At 38.5% G+C, this 15,909-nt stretch overlaps 1 protein-coding gene across 1 annotated transcript in view; it reads left to right on the top strand.

Moving 5' to 3' along the window:
* Positions 1-15,412, top strand: part of LOC108554651 (connectin-like) — a 334,979-nt gene extending 319,567 nt beyond the window's left edge. The window contains exons 4-6 of the mRNA XM_017909998.1: positions 5,990-6,554; positions 14,742-15,235; positions 15,405-15,412. Coding sequence (XP_017765487.1) covers positions 6,010-6,554; positions 14,742-15,235; positions 15,405-15,412 — 1,047 coding nt within the window. The 5' untranslated portion in view covers positions 5,990-6,009. The remainder of the gene's footprint in view (positions 1-5,989; positions 6,555-14,741; positions 15,236-15,404) is intronic.
* Positions 15,413-15,909: the final 497 nt, after the last annotated feature.

Here is a 15,909-nt window from a genome sequence, read left to right on the forward strand (position 1 = left end):
GGATCTTCATACAGGCTACAGGTGCACCTGGATCAGGTGACGAGGTTTATCAAAGGCTTTGAAGCATTTGAGACGAAACTGGACACTGGGCTGCCAAAAATTTAAATCTCATAATCAGTGTTCTCTCATTCATCTGATAGTTGTCTTAAAACTGATATATACTTCGATATACTTCGTTCAAAATCAGAAGTGCTAAAAGTTCATAGCAAATCGCTGAACGGCTGATTGGAAGCAGATTAAAAGAAGCCTCGAACATGCTCGAAACTTAATTCGGAAACAAGATTTACTTCGCTCCGTCGAACATTGCACCGCATTATTTTCGCAAATTCGCTCTTTTCCAAATTTCCATTTCACCGCGGGAGTGTCATTGATCCACGAAACCCGAACGCTCATTCAAAATCGACGTTCCCTGTATTGTCCGCGTGTCGTGCGTTAATTGCAGGCTGCTAGGAACGCCGGTGTGCGTGAAACCGATAACCGTGGTTGATTGCACGATCAAAAATTAAAGCTTGTTCGCGTTTCGCTACCACTCCATTCCCAACGAGCTGCTTTATCCCTCTTTACGCGGACCTGTGTCACAAAACGCGTGTTCTCCAAATTCACTTCTGAATAGACCATTCCGTGTGTGTGCACCTATAAAGGAGCTACCAGGTGTCATGACAGCATTGCGATACGCGGTCACACTGATTGCGAGTGTCGATAATCAATTGTTCCGAGGAACTTGACTGTTCCTTTCCTTCAACATCCTAATGGAGACAGATCGCATAATCTTTTCTGAATAACAGGATCCTGATTAATCCTAATTAAGTCTGAAGATTGGCTCAGAAGTTTGGATAGAGAACTAAAAGATTGATCTTTGATTGACTGAAATTGCGTCTCATTTGAACCGAATAATTAATTCCTTTTATTTTCAGTAACCAATTGTTCTTTCATCGATTGAAACTGGTCTGGATTCTAAGTTGAGCTCTGTACAATTATTTTTATTATACTAAAGTGATATTATTTATCGTTTATCGTTATTGTAGCATATGACTAATTGACAAGGAGGTGTTGCCTCCGATTTGGATGAAATTTGGCAGACTTAAAGAACAGTCAAGAATATTATATAGGTATTTTGCTTTAGGTATGATAACACAAGCTTAGAGGAGAAATCACCCCTCAAAGATCCATCTCCCAAGAGCTAACTCGGAAACGGTGAGAGATGACAGAAAATTGCTTTATCAAACATTGTCTGGCATTCGACGTGTCAAAAAGTAAAATGCAAAAGTTGTGAGGTTCGTCGAACCTTTCCCAATTTTCCCATCCAATTTATTGACAGTAATAAGTAGTAAAGAATACAGAGTATCAATGTGTCATTCGATCTTGTATGCAGTCAGCCACGATGCTTCCAAGTGTCAGGATATTCTTAAAAACCCAGGGATTGACCTGTTCCATCCTCGAATCTTCGAATCCTGACTCCCCAATCAATTATTTCAACCAGCTTAAGAATTATCCTAACTATTAGATGATACTTGTCATGCCTCGTACTCGCGACGTATACCATCGCGACTCCGCTGCTACCCCTAACTCCCTATACTTTCAAGTGCCCTAACCAAAACAAGAAAAGATTCACCGATGTCTGGCAGCTAGTATACGCGCTCGTACACAGTGTTTCCGCTCTCGAATTTCCAGATGCGAGAGAATAACGTAACGTGACATAAACCGTGTGAGCGTCGGGCACCCAACAGCACCCCTTGAACGCCACGTGTCCAGCCAGCCGGCGGTGCGGCGTAAAAATATGACACGGGTTGAAACGAAACGCGAAGATCGTTCAGCCAGCACGAGAAGCGTTTTTAAACGCGTTATTATTTATACGCCGGGTAAAATGGTAATCGCGGGGACGGAAGCGTGCAACAGCGTCGGCTTCCTCGCGCGAGCGGATTCAGGGGTGGAGAAAAGCCCGCTGACGATTCTGTTTAATGGACCGTCTTGCGTAACGTATGACGGCGGTCGAGTGTTTTTATTTCCCATGTCCGCGGAAACGCGAGCCACAGGTATTCAACGTGAATTTTCAATTATAAAATAGATGGCGCGGGGTTGCGAGCGCGCGAGTCGTCCCTTTCCGCGTCGCGGCGGAAATAAAAAGAGGACAAAAAAAAATATATGTAAAGGGGAAAATAGGGAAAAAGCCGGGGAGTATAAAAACGCGGTGCAATAAGTCGACCGTGCGCAGCCGGGACAATATATTCGATGCACCTTACGAGCTAACAAATTTTGCAGTAGATCTGAAAAAGGACCAGTGGCTTTGTTCGTTTGTCCATTCGTCTTTTTATGCATTTCTTGATTTATTTCTCGTTTCACTGGTATTTGTCGTTGGGTGCAGTTTGAGATATGAGGAGATCGTGGGTAGGATCGATGAAAATTTTTGGGATCGGTTTAACCATTGATGGTATCAAAGGTTGATGATGTTCGAAAAATATGGAAATGTTTTCATTTCAAGAATTATGGATATTTGAATATTTAACCTGGTATTTGTCGTTGGGTGCAGTTTGAGATATGAGAAGATCGTGGGTAGGATCGATGAAAATTTTTGAAATCGGTTTAACCATTGATGGTATCAAAGCTTGATGATGTTCGAAAAATATGGAAATGTTTTCATTTCAAGAATTATGGATATTTGAATATTTAGATACATATATACAGAGGTTCAGGTATTTCAGTATTATTATGTCTAAATATTGAAGCGAATCCCCTTGTAATTAAATTTATTTGTTCATACCCTGGTATTTGTCGTTGGGTACAGTTTGGGGTATAAGAAGATCGTGGGTAGCATCGATGAAAATTTTTGGGATCGGTTTAACCACTGATGGTGTCAAAGCTTGATGATGTTCGAAAAATATGGAAATGTTTTAATTTCAAGAAATATGGATATTTGAATATTTAGATATATATACAGAGATTTTGGTATTTCAGTATTATTATGTCTAAATATTGAAGCAAATCCCCTTGTAATTAAATTTATTTGTTCATACCCTGGTATTTGTCGTTGGGTACAGTTTGGGGTATAAGAAGATCGAGGGTAGGATCGATGAAAATTTTTGAAATCGGTTTAACCATTGATGGTATCAAAGCTTGATGATGTTAGAAAAATATGGAAATGTTTTAATTTCGAAAATTGGGGGTATTTGAATATTTAAATATATAGAGAGAGAGGCTCAGGTATTCCAGTATTATTATGTCTAAATATTGAAATGAATCCCTTTACAATTTTTACAATTATTTATTCATACCCATCGCAGAATATAATAAGGAAGAATCAATGAAAACTTGTTTGTTTATCGATTTGTTTCCAGAAAATATAGAATTCCGTATCTATGATAGATATTTATACACCCGAATGCCAATACACATAAATATTCATGATCGTCGCATATTTAGAACTCAGTTGCATTTCCCATTCCCGATCTATACTCGGTCCAACGGGACTAGTCAATCCCAAGAAGATAAATAATCAGTTGAATCCTGTCTAATGCATGCATCAACCACAGTACACACATTTTCCTTTAAAATTGTCTCGTCACAAACAAAATCACAAGCTCGCAAAATCCAAAATCCAAAATACGATAACTCGTTATCAGCAACGTATGACAATGAACCTACCATTTTCAATCTACATTTATTTATTTATTGATTTATTAAACGGGAGAACCCATTAGAATTCAAAGAAAATGAACGCACGCTGAGTTTACAAGTTTCCTAAAATAAAACTACGGCAAACATCCATTTAAACAAATTTCTATAATTCCCATACTCAAAAATATCCCATAATGACAACTCGCTATGAAGACAAAAATTCTCCAATTATCAAATTAATTAAACCTATTATTCGACCAATAATTTTATCAATTCTATTATGTTCAAATTCGTAAACCTAACCTAACTCTGAGCCAATGGTAAACAGCTTGCGACGTCGTTTAAAACGATTCTCCTTAGCCATGCTCGCAAGCCGGGCCAAGAACAAGAAGCAGAAAACGAAGTGCAATTACGAGTACTCGCTAACCGCGCTTCCGCGTCGGAAAGAAGCTCGCAGTTGGTACAAAAGAAAACCGGGCACAGATCTTGGAAAGTGGGAACCGGAGAAAAACCGAAGGGAATGAGTGTTCCACGCTCGTGGAGCCTCGATGACCGCGACGGCACACGCACGCCGGGGCGTCGCGACGCCGGGCGACGGCGGGCGCCGGCAGCTTGAAAAACAAAGGCAGACGAGACGCGGCATTATGCGAGCGTTCCGCTCGGGATGATAATTTTTCAAAGAGTTCCCGCGAGCTGTCCCTTTTCGGCTCGTCTTCGTTTTGCGGGGAAAAAAGAGTGCCGCCGACAGGTGAGAGCTTCGCGTCTCTCGCACCTGTCCACGCGGCCGTGAACGCCTTCCTACGCCTCGTCCCTCTTCTTGTACCTTTTTCACGGCCTTTACACCCCCGAGCCTTCTTCCACCTCCTTTTTTCTTCCTTCCGTCCACCCACCACCCCTCAGCTACCCTGCAACCGGCTACCGACTGCATTCTTCTGCGCCGATGGACCATGATCGCGCTCACCTGCTCATCTAGGCTAACGGTCAGGGGTTCCGAAGAACGAGTTCCTAAGTACGAGGTTGATCGTTTGCTGGAATTTTTTAAATATTTTTCCTCGTGCCATTTTTGTCATATATGTAAGTAGCTTCATTGGGTTAGATTTCAGTATAATGTTATATATATAATGAGATATATTATATTGTATTTGATTTTGAAAGTGGAAAGGGAATGGAACTCAAATGGTGTTATAGAAATATTCTTTTTAACCCTTTGTAGATGGGGCGGTTCGTAGTTAACCATACTATGAAGTCAAGTTGCTGTCAACGATAGGCATTTCAAATTGCCAGTGTACATTTCTGCTTCATTGCTATTTTCGTTGACAGCGCTATAAGATGTCAAATTCTAGACATACGTGGTCATAGCGATACGTTTATTTGAGACACATAGAGTTACTGACAAAAGTTAAGAAACAACGTAATCTATTGGTACTTTGGGTATATTTTCTATCTTCTAAGACACATAGGTTGAAACTAAAAATAGTATAATATAATATAATATAATATTTCATATATCAATAAACAGTGAGTTCCTTTTCGAACATCTTTGTGCAAGGGCCACAATTCCATTTCAATCTTCGATTCAATTTAATTGTGGTCCTTGCACAAGTATATTCAAAAAAGAACTTATTGTTTATTGATGTATGGAATGCTGTCTTACTATGCCATTTTTAGTTTCAACCTATGTGTCGTAGAAGATAAAGTATATACCAAAATTCCCAAACCATTACATTGTTTTTTAACTTTTGTCAGTAAGTGTATATGTTCCTCTGCCAAATTGATGGTTCACGCAGAACGCATATATGCGATCATAGTTCCTTAAGGATTAATATTTACGGAGAACTTGGAATGTTAAATTCGTTGTGTTAAGTTTCATTATAATTTCAATCCTTTGTATTCCCACGAAAAAGGTCCCATTTTCCCTGATTAATCACCTCGTCCGATTCCTGATGTCCCATCTCAAGAGCACCTGAACTCCCGCAAGTGGGAGTTGCCGAGCTTTCGAAGTTATCCAATCTCCCCCGCGACGATTATAATCAAACCGATAAATAACCGCGCCGTAGATCACGCGGTATCTCGCGCTGTCAAACTCTGAGCCATTTCTTATCACGAAGCAGATGAATTTAACACCGTTTCATTTACGAATTCCAGTGATCGATACCCGCAATAATTAATCCGAAAGCGTGATGTACCGCATCCAGGGTGCACGCGAAGCAGCCATGTTTCTGCATATTTCATCGGCGTTTAACAATTCTATTATCGTTAATACGTCAACGGCACATCGTCCGCTACCCTCTGCCAAGTCTCCTTTGATAATTCATCCATAATCCATCGATCAGAGGCGAAAACAATTTGCAACGAGACTATGCTTCTCTGCCCGCAGATCCGGACCCAGTGATCGAGATGAAGCGACTCTCCTGGATCTTTCTCCAGCTTCTTCTCCTCACCTCGATCTTCCCTTCGAGCCTGTCAGCCTCGACGAGGTCACGGGGAAAGAAGAAAGTGCCGAAGAAGGCGAGGGAGGTGAACATCTGCATGATCGAGAACACGCAGGCTCCTATCTACTGCACGTGCAACAGCGACGCCATCAGCAATGCCACCGATGCTACCTGCGTGGTGCTTAGTCCTTTTAGCGCCAACGATCCCACGTGGAACTATTTCAGCTCGCAGAACCACCTGCAGAAGCTGCAGTTCGTGGTCCGAACGCCAAACGGATTGGAATACGTGCCCGTGGAGCTGCTGAGGCAGCTGAAGAACCTGCAGAAGATCGGCTTCCAGTACACGAGTATCAACGAGCTGCCGGAATTCGTGTTCTCCAATCTGTCTACCATTACGGAGATCAATCTCAGCAAGAACTCTATATCCATACTCAGGATGCACGCGTTTGAGAATATGAAGAATCTGTCGGTGATCTATCTGAACGAGAACCGGATCACCGAGATTAACAGGTGAGAAGGATTTTTAGTTTCTTTCTCTTATTTGCCTTTGGAGAAGTTAGGGGTATGTGTACGTTAGTCGTGGATGTCGTATTTAACCCATTAATAATTTGTCCCGTGACTGTCATACGGGCAGAGCGTTAAGTACTATACACGGACTAAGTACTAACAAGATACATATTATTACGAGATTTTCGTATCCACCCGGTATTTGACCAAGATGAGTGGATCGTAACTTCGGGATAGAACGATCCAACACCTTCGAGAATGTTAGGATAAAATAACAATCGGCTGTTGACTATAAAAGGGTCGTCTTCCACCGAAGTTCACGATTTCGCTTGTCATCCTAATTGGATGGCCTAAAGGGGCCATGCTAATTTATTCAGAGACGTTTTGGAAATCTTCGGCAATCCAACGATCGAACTTGTAGAATAAGAATTACACACGCGATTTATAATAATAAAAAACAGGTCTTTTTACATTTTTTATTGCACGCGGAAATGATTTCGAAGATAAAAAGATTGGAGATTTTTTGGACCTGAATTCGTGGGATTCATTAGGTATCGTAAGCCTCGTGTTCTTCGTGTTTGGAAAAATACAGATTGGTGAATTCTTATAAATTCCGCAATTTGATATCGCTTTATCTGGCACACGTGGTACGTTTTAGAATTTGCATGGAAATTTATCGCTCAGATGTGGTTACTGGGGAATAATTTTAATAACTCGAAATTAATTAAATTGGGAACTTTGTGTTCGGATAAGTACTCGTGACAAATAATGTAATGAATTTTAGTAACTTGGGATTAGCTGCACTGCAAACGTAGGGAGTTGAACATTTTCGTAATACACAGTTTACGTGATAGTTAATTAATCCGGTTCGAATGAACGATGATAAATATCAATAATGCTGTTTACATAGACGATGAAAGGAATTGCGAAGTAATTATTTACAATAATCGCCAAAAATCGGTAATTTTGCAAATAATTGCTGTGCAGAATTTTCTTCTTAATTTCCATTCTGGTAAATTACTTTCTTTCTCGAACACCACGCTGGATCCAGTGTAAAAGTAAAAGAAGTTGCTCCAATTAATTTAGATTTTTACATACCCTCTGCCGGTCGTCTCTTTTCACCCAAAGTCTCTCATTTTCTCTCCACTCTCTGATCCATCCTACTTGACACGTTCATTTACGCTAGTACCCGAGTCTGCGTCTCATGATTCGTTACTCGCGATATTCGCTTTACCCGGAGCAATGTTCAACCAGACCCAACACCCAAGGATCTCTGAATTCCACTCTAATCATCGTCAAACTATTACCAATACGTTTCCACTTCCATCTCGTTCCAATCACAGAGATAGATAGAAAGATAGAGAGAGGAAAAGAGAGAGAGAGAGAGAGAGAGAGAGAGTGATAACTCTTCGAGAAATTGAAGAAAAATAAAACACCGATCGAAGAGATCTTCGGTAGAAAGTTATTTTTGAGAATAAATTCATTTCTCGATTATAGCAATCTTATAGGACATTCCCTATCATAGTCCTCTTTTTTAAATAATAATAATAATAATTTTTATGCACCAAAATTGGTTTTACAATATTAAAAGTTTGGACAGGATTTATTTTTATTTTTTCTATAGGTAAAATTTATATTTAAAAGATTATAGCAATCTTATAGTATATTCCTTACTATAGTCCTCTTTTTTAAATAATAATAATAATAACAATAATAGTTTTTGTGGACAAGAATTGATTTTTCAATCTTAAAAATTTGAACAAAATTTATTTTTATTTTACTATAGGTAAAATTTATGTTTATAGGATTATAGCAATCTTACAGTATATTCCTTATCATAGTCCTTTTTTTTAAATAATGATAATAATAATAAATAATAATTTTTATGGACGAGAATTGGTTTTCCAATATTAAAAATTTGAATAGAATTTATTTTTATTTTACTATGAGCAAAATTTATGTTTATAAGATTATTGCAATAAGATTATAGCAATCTTATAGTATATTCCTCATTATAGTCCTCATTTTTAAATAATAAGAACAATAATAATTTTTATGGACAAGAATTGTTATTCCAATATTAAGAATTTCAACAGAATTTATCTTTATTTTACAGTATTTTATTTTTATTTTATTATGAGCAAAATTTATGTTTATAAGGTTATTGCAATAAGATTATAGCAATCTTATAGTACATTCCTTACCATAGCCCTCTTTCTTAATTAATAATAATAAATAATAATTTTTATGGACGAGAATTGGTTTTCCAATATTAAAAATTTGAACAGGATTTATTTTTATTTTACAGAATTCTATTTTTATTTCATTATAGATAAAATTATGTCTTATATAGGTTCTTTTTGTCAATATGGTGGTTTTGCATAGGAAAATCTTCAACTGTGAATACCTCGTGATCTCGAAACATGATTTCGATAGCGACAGCTTTCTTCCCAAAGGAACCCCGCGGAGAATTTCATTCTTCCATTGAGCAATAATCGCCGGCTGGAATTTATCCCGTTTCCCATAAACGTTGTTCGATGGTGTTCGAACGACACTCGGCCTCCTTTCCCCGTCGCCCTTCATAATTCCGACTGATTCGTCCAATTACGCCCTATTACGGAGTCTGAGCTCGGAGCAAAGTGAAAACGTGTTCGTAGGGGGAGGCGTTTTACGACCGCCGCATAAATTGCCGTGGAATTTCGCGATGCGCCGGGGAATTCGCGTTTAGGTGAATCAGCGTGCTCCTTCGGCAAATCGAATCGGCTTCTCGCGCGTTCACGGGTCTTGAAATCCGCATTACGCGATAGCTTGGGCCCGTTAATACTCGATTACGCGATTAGCAGCCGAGTGTTCGAGTGTCTCGCGAAGGGCCAAATTTAAGGGTAAACTGGGTTAATCGAGAGAATTTCGGCATGTACTACACGAATCCCGTTGCCCCCCCCCCCCCCTCTCTAATTGTCCGGCTTTTCTATTCGATAACCGATAGATTAGAGTTAATGATCGAGAGCGGTAATTAATTTTGCTGGATGGATAGAAAATAAATTAGGGGTAGTTCGGTTGATTAAATACTCGTCGAATGTATAGGGAGCATCGTGTTTAGCCAAATTTAGGGATGAACTGAATTAATAGAATCATAGGATATTTTGCCCGGCTATCCCTTTCCATTTGCTCGTTCATCTGTTGCAATTGATAGGTTCAAATTAATAACTACGTGTTAACGTATTAAATTTCAACGGATCTATTGAAACTCGTAGTTTAATTAAATTTCTCGAATTTATAGACAACCTAGATTGACTAATACCACTATTTTTTTCCTTTCTTCGTTATTTTAGATTTTAATAAATGATAATAATAAATAATAAATAATATGAATAGTATATAATATAAATAGCAAGTAATAAATAGTAAATAATAAGCGATAAATACGATAAATAACGGCAATAGATGTATTAAAGTAAACTCGTGGTAATTTGGTTGATTAAATAATCATCATACTTTTCCTTCGAGGGAGTAAGGAGGGTTGAGGAATAAGAGGTTGAAGAATTATGGCAGCGATGAGGAATTACGAACGCTTCATAAATTTTGCGATACTTAAAGCAGCACTATCATCTCGATAATTTCTAATAGGGTTCTTTAGGGTACAATATTAACAACCCCCTTATACTATTTTTTGAAAGATAATTCCAAAATGAAGAAATTATATTGCACGTAATTTAGAATAAAATTAAATCAGTATTATTAAATAGACTCGCAAGATCATGAGGTTAATTAACGAATAAACCATAACGCGAGTGATTTTATTCCAAATAAGACACACCGTCTGATTAATCGTCGACTTGTTTCACTTACACGCTCCGTTTCCCCTTTTCTCTGTTGATTTCTTCAGCTTCAGTCAATTGAGAATTTTCATTCGAGGCTTTCGATTAAAGTACAAAGTATTCTTAGTGAAACACCCTCGACTAATGCCATAGACTAACCCGTGCAATATGTTCTGCGCGAATTGCTCAATTACATTTTCGCGACAAAGCGGACGGAGTTTATGAAGTGCAACTGGCAATTAAGAGTTAATCGATAAAACACGGTTAACACGGTTCCGTTCGTGTGTACCGACCACATTAACGTGACCAACGCAAACTTATCATCGTTGACAAACAATTAAATCAAACAGCATAAGTTAAGTTTGCCGGGGAGATTAATCAAACGTAAATATGACTGACGCACGAACAAAGCAATTTTCTTTTCCTATTTAAACAGGTGTGTCAGAAATATTCATTTTGGGTGAAATAATTCGTTGGAAGCTCAAAGAAAATTATAATTTTACTTAGAATTATTTTCGATACTCGTAAATATCAAAAAATTTCCACCCTTGCTGTTTCCAGACACGTAGGGTGACCCTAGGTCCAGAATTCTATGAATCAGAATTTATATATCGAAAATGTGTCAATTTGACTCATTTACGATTTTATTGCTATATATAATATACAGAAAAATTTTAATAATTTTGTTTAAAACATATGTTGCTTTTTCATAGAATTATAAAATGTATACAAATACTAATTCCTTCCTCTCCTCACTACTTAGTTCCAAAAATCCATATGTGCTATACCTATTTTGACAGATGTGAGTCAAATTGACTCATTAAATATTTTTAAAGTTAGTCGTTTTATACACATGTTATTTATTTCTTGCGCATACAAATTTTTTGTAAACAATCTGATGCGAAAGTTTTCACGTTCAAACTTGTCAATTTACTAGTTTATGGTCCCTTGGTTCACCGAGGACCAAGGGTACAACGCGTGCGGACTTACGTTGAGTCAGGCCCCTTGTTAGCCGAATCCCAAGTACCGTCATGCAACCCTGTCGAATCGAGGGTTCTATTGCCTGGCAAAAATCCGTGGAAAATGTATTTTAAAAACAGAATATATATATACAAAAATTATTTCGAATAAAGTTTCTTTAAAATAAAATTTTATTTTCTTAAAGAACTTCAATTTTGATGTTTGAGTCACATTGACTCATTTCAGGCAAAATAGATATATATACCCAACCTCCGACAATCTAGTGTTAATTAACCATCCTGTATGAGATTCTTTGAAAATTATTTATTTAATGTAAATATTTAACGTATTTCATAATTTCAAATTAAAATATTTTAATTTAATCGGTGAAAATTTAAAATTAATTCACGACACCCAAAAACACTGAAAGAAGAAGACCACTGTCCGAAATTGTAACTTATCATTAAGCTCACGGAGAGCCACCAGTCCAAGAGAAATCTGAAATCTGAAATCACGTTTTCACCCCCTACGAGAGCCTCATTAGACGGAATGCATGGAATGCAGGAAGCGAGAAGCAACCGTTACGTGCATTATGATTCGGTATCTGGCATGCAACGCGGCTTAGGGTGTATACGCAACGCATTATCGGCGTGGAAAGTCGCGGCTGCCGGCTCCTTATCGGCGAAGGCCGGAGGGTCTCGCGGGCGTGATCGCGCGAGTACTCGCAATCTGCTCGTCGCGCCGGTCCCTGCGACACCATAAATAACCCCAGCGATCGCTGACGCTCGATATGAATCCAGTCACGCGATAGAAACGCGGACAATGCGACCCGGAGGAATCTCGATCGCTCGACTTTTCGCCTAAATGCGGCCGCTTAGGGTTGAACGCCGCGAATAGACTACAAAAGCTCGCGACGACGGGGGGAATCCTGTCTCTGCGCTGCTTCTCAGCGATATTTCGAAGGGTTGAAAGGAGAGACTGCAGGGGAACTCGTAGTCGTAATTGATTGGAGGGTTGGATTAATCGTTGGGAGTGTTCCGAGGGTGTTTTGGGGTACTTAGGCTGATTGATTTCTTATCTCGGAACGAGCGATGGGCTTCTAGGTTGCTGTAGTCATCCCGCGTATTGGAGAGTTGGTGTAGGATGCTGGAAAACGTATGCAGGGTTTTCGTTGGAATTTTAATGGACTAATGAAGGATCGAGAAGCGCTTGACTTCTATCCGGTTTTATGGTAATAGTTTATGGGGTGGTTAATAACCGAGATTCGTTTTACGTACCATCGTGGAAGCATTTGTGATTTTATTGCTCCTTGAAGGACGCGAAGTTGATGGAGCTGAACGAGGATTCGCAGTGGCGCAAAATTATGCCATTTTTCTTTGGCAGATCGACTCGTTAAAAATTATACCGCAAAAAGGCTTGGTCCTTGAATACTTCGCGAATTGGTAATTATTCGCGTGCTTCTGCGGCCGAAATTCGCATCGATCGTTAATCTACGTATGCAACTTCGCGACAGTTTACTGTACGGAGCAATTTGTACATATTATTTACATATAATGTACTTGTAAACGCTTAAGTTCTACTAAAATTGCTAGCCGCTCGCTGTGATAGATTAACCCCATAATTGAGTGTACCCCGAGTTAGACTGGAGCCGCCACATGGCGTGGTCTAGGTCCTAATACTTCGTGCAATTACAAAGATTCATCTTCTCCGCTGTATAATCCCTCGTCATACTAAATTTCCAACACGTGTAATCTCACTATTGCTCACAGGCAAACATGAAAATTCTTCCATCTTCTAATTATTCCATTATTTTCCGCCAGGGTTTCTCGATATACCCTTTTGAAATTATAATATATATAGATGCAGTGATGCATATATAGGGTGCCCCACGCAACCTGAGGAAGCTATATTTTCAAAATTATTTGAGGTAGAAGATATGTCGTAAGACAAAATTTCGCATATAACCTGAACTTAATATTTTTCAAAAGGATCTGTATAATTTTGATGCAAATATTCGATGCAGTGTAGACACAAATACATATGACATCCTTTAACCCTTTGCATTCGAGAAGCGCCCTTCAGTCGCCATTTGATAAAATTTCGAAGCTCGATATCAATTAATATATCAAATTTAAAATAATATAACAGTGTGCGAGGTTTCGAAATTAAATAATTCTACGTGTTAATTATTATACGATTTTTTATTTGCTGCTGAAAAAATATCATCGGCTTTATAGTAGAAAATTTTTCAACTCGTCATCAAATCGTCGAGCACAAAGGGTTAATTTCAGATATTTTTTAAATTCTCCCTGTCACCTGTATCCTAATAATCCTAAATACTCACCCTATATTTTTACCATCTTGTGCATTACTCAACGTTTTACTTTCCACGTAAGACAAAATTACACAACCTGTATCTAATATTTTTCAAAAGGGACTATAAAATTTTAATTTAAATATTCGATGCAATTCTTCAAACTTTATCCGTGTATATATAAATACGCGTGACACCCTTTAATTTTAATTAATTTTTAACTTCTCCCTGTCACCTGTATCCTAATAATCCTAAATACTCACCCTATATTTTTACCATCTCGTGTATTACTCAACGCTTTACTTTCCATATAATACAAAATTACACAACGTTGATTTAATATTTTTCAAAAGGGGCTATATAATTTTGATTCAAATATTCGATGCAGTTCCTCAAACTCTATCCGTGTAGATATAAATACGTATGACACCCTTTAACCTTAATTAATTTTTAAATTCTCCCTGTCACCTATATCTTAATAATCCTAAATACTCACCCTATATTCTTACCATCTCGTGTATTATTCAACGTTTTACTTTTCATATGAGACAGAATTACACAACCTGTATCTAATATTTTTCAAAAGACACTGTAATTTTGATTCAAATATTCGAAAATTCTATCTATTTAGATATAAATACGTATGGCACCCTTTAATTTTAATTAATTTTTTAATTTCCCGTGTCACCTATATCTTAATTTCTCACTAAATTTCTCCTAAGTTTTCACCCAATATTTTCTCTATCTCGTGTCTTACTCAAGGTTTTACTTTCCACGTTCCATACTCCTTGCACCAAAGGTGCCAAATCTCTCGCACAACAGTGCTCTCAGAATCACCGAAACCGAACCCAAACCGCGAGCACCAAACCACAGTCATCAGACCGAACAACGTCATCCTTCGTGGAACAAAACGCTTCTTCGAAGCTGGAAGCTCGAACATTGGCTCGGTTAACTGGGCAAGTACGTCGTCCGACGTGCCAGGCGCCATTAACAGGGCCATGAAGCATCCTGCTCGCACAATTTCTTCCCAATCCCTTGCTCGTCGCTCTCACGACTCACCTCGTCGTCTCTGTTCAACTCTGCTCGTTCAATTTCCAGGGACACGTTCGTCAACCTGCCATCGCTGAAGACGCTCTACCTGAACGACAACAACATCAGCACGCTGCACGACAAGGCGTTCAAGCACCTGACCTCGTTGGAGAAGCTCGAGCTGTTCAACAATCAGATCAAAGTCATCACCGCCGACAGCTTCCACGGCCTGAGGAGTTTGATCAGGCTGGACCTGCGCAACAACTTGATCGCGATGATAGGTGACCGGACATTCATCGAGATGCCGTCGTTGAGGCAACTGGAGCTGGATCAGAACGAGATCGTGTACATCTCGGAAAAAGCTTTGGACGGAATGAGGAATCTGAAGGAGCTGAGTCTCAGTGAGAACAAGCTGGTCACCCTGGAACCGGATTTCCTCGCTGGCGCACCCGGATTGTATCTGCTGGACCTCAGGGACAATCTGCTGAAGACCATGACATTCGATAACATCAAGCCCATCGTGACGAACCTGTACAACAGCACCAGCCACTTCTATCTCAGCGGTGAGTCCTTTTTCACAATTTCGTCTGGTTCTGGGATTCCTCCTCAGATATATTCGGCAGATTTTTCTTACTCGTTGCAAATTTGTATATGCAAATCTGGCTACCAGATTGGCGTATATAATTCTCCATGGAAATATTTAAGATTTAACATTGATATTAAAAATTGTAGAGGAATGAATATCCTAAAATCAGACCCTGCATGTTTCAAAATTTGCATTTGCTAATTTGAAAAATTATCAGACATCGATGAGCTTGGGCAATTATTATGCGACAAAGATAATATTTTTCGCAGAATTTTTATGAAAATTGCTGGATAGGTCGTTAATTTTTTATTTTTCATTCCACAAATCCTATTTCTATATAATACGGAAGTTATATAAAAATACATGTTAGGTCATAGGTAAATAGCAAACAAGCTTGCCTCACAATCGCTAATCTTTTTACACCTGCGTGCGAAAATTTCACGAATCTTCAGAAATGCTTTCAGAATTTTTTCAAACTAGAATTTTACTTTTATATATTTCAAAAAAAGAGCAAAAATTTAATTCAGCGTGTGAAATTACATTATCCGTAAATCATTCGCGTACCAGACAAATTTTCTTCCACCTCGAGCTTAAAATTAGACACTGTATGTCTCCAAACTTCACGGCAAATTTAATAAATTGTAATATAAA

The sequence above is a fragment of the Eufriesea mexicana genome, unplaced genomic scaffold, assembly GCF_001483705.2.
Source record: "Eufriesea mexicana isolate 0111107269 unplaced genomic scaffold, ASM148370v2 scaffold54, whole genome shotgun sequence".
NCBI lineage: Eukaryota > Metazoa > Arthropoda > Insecta > Hymenoptera > Apidae > Eufriesea > Eufriesea mexicana.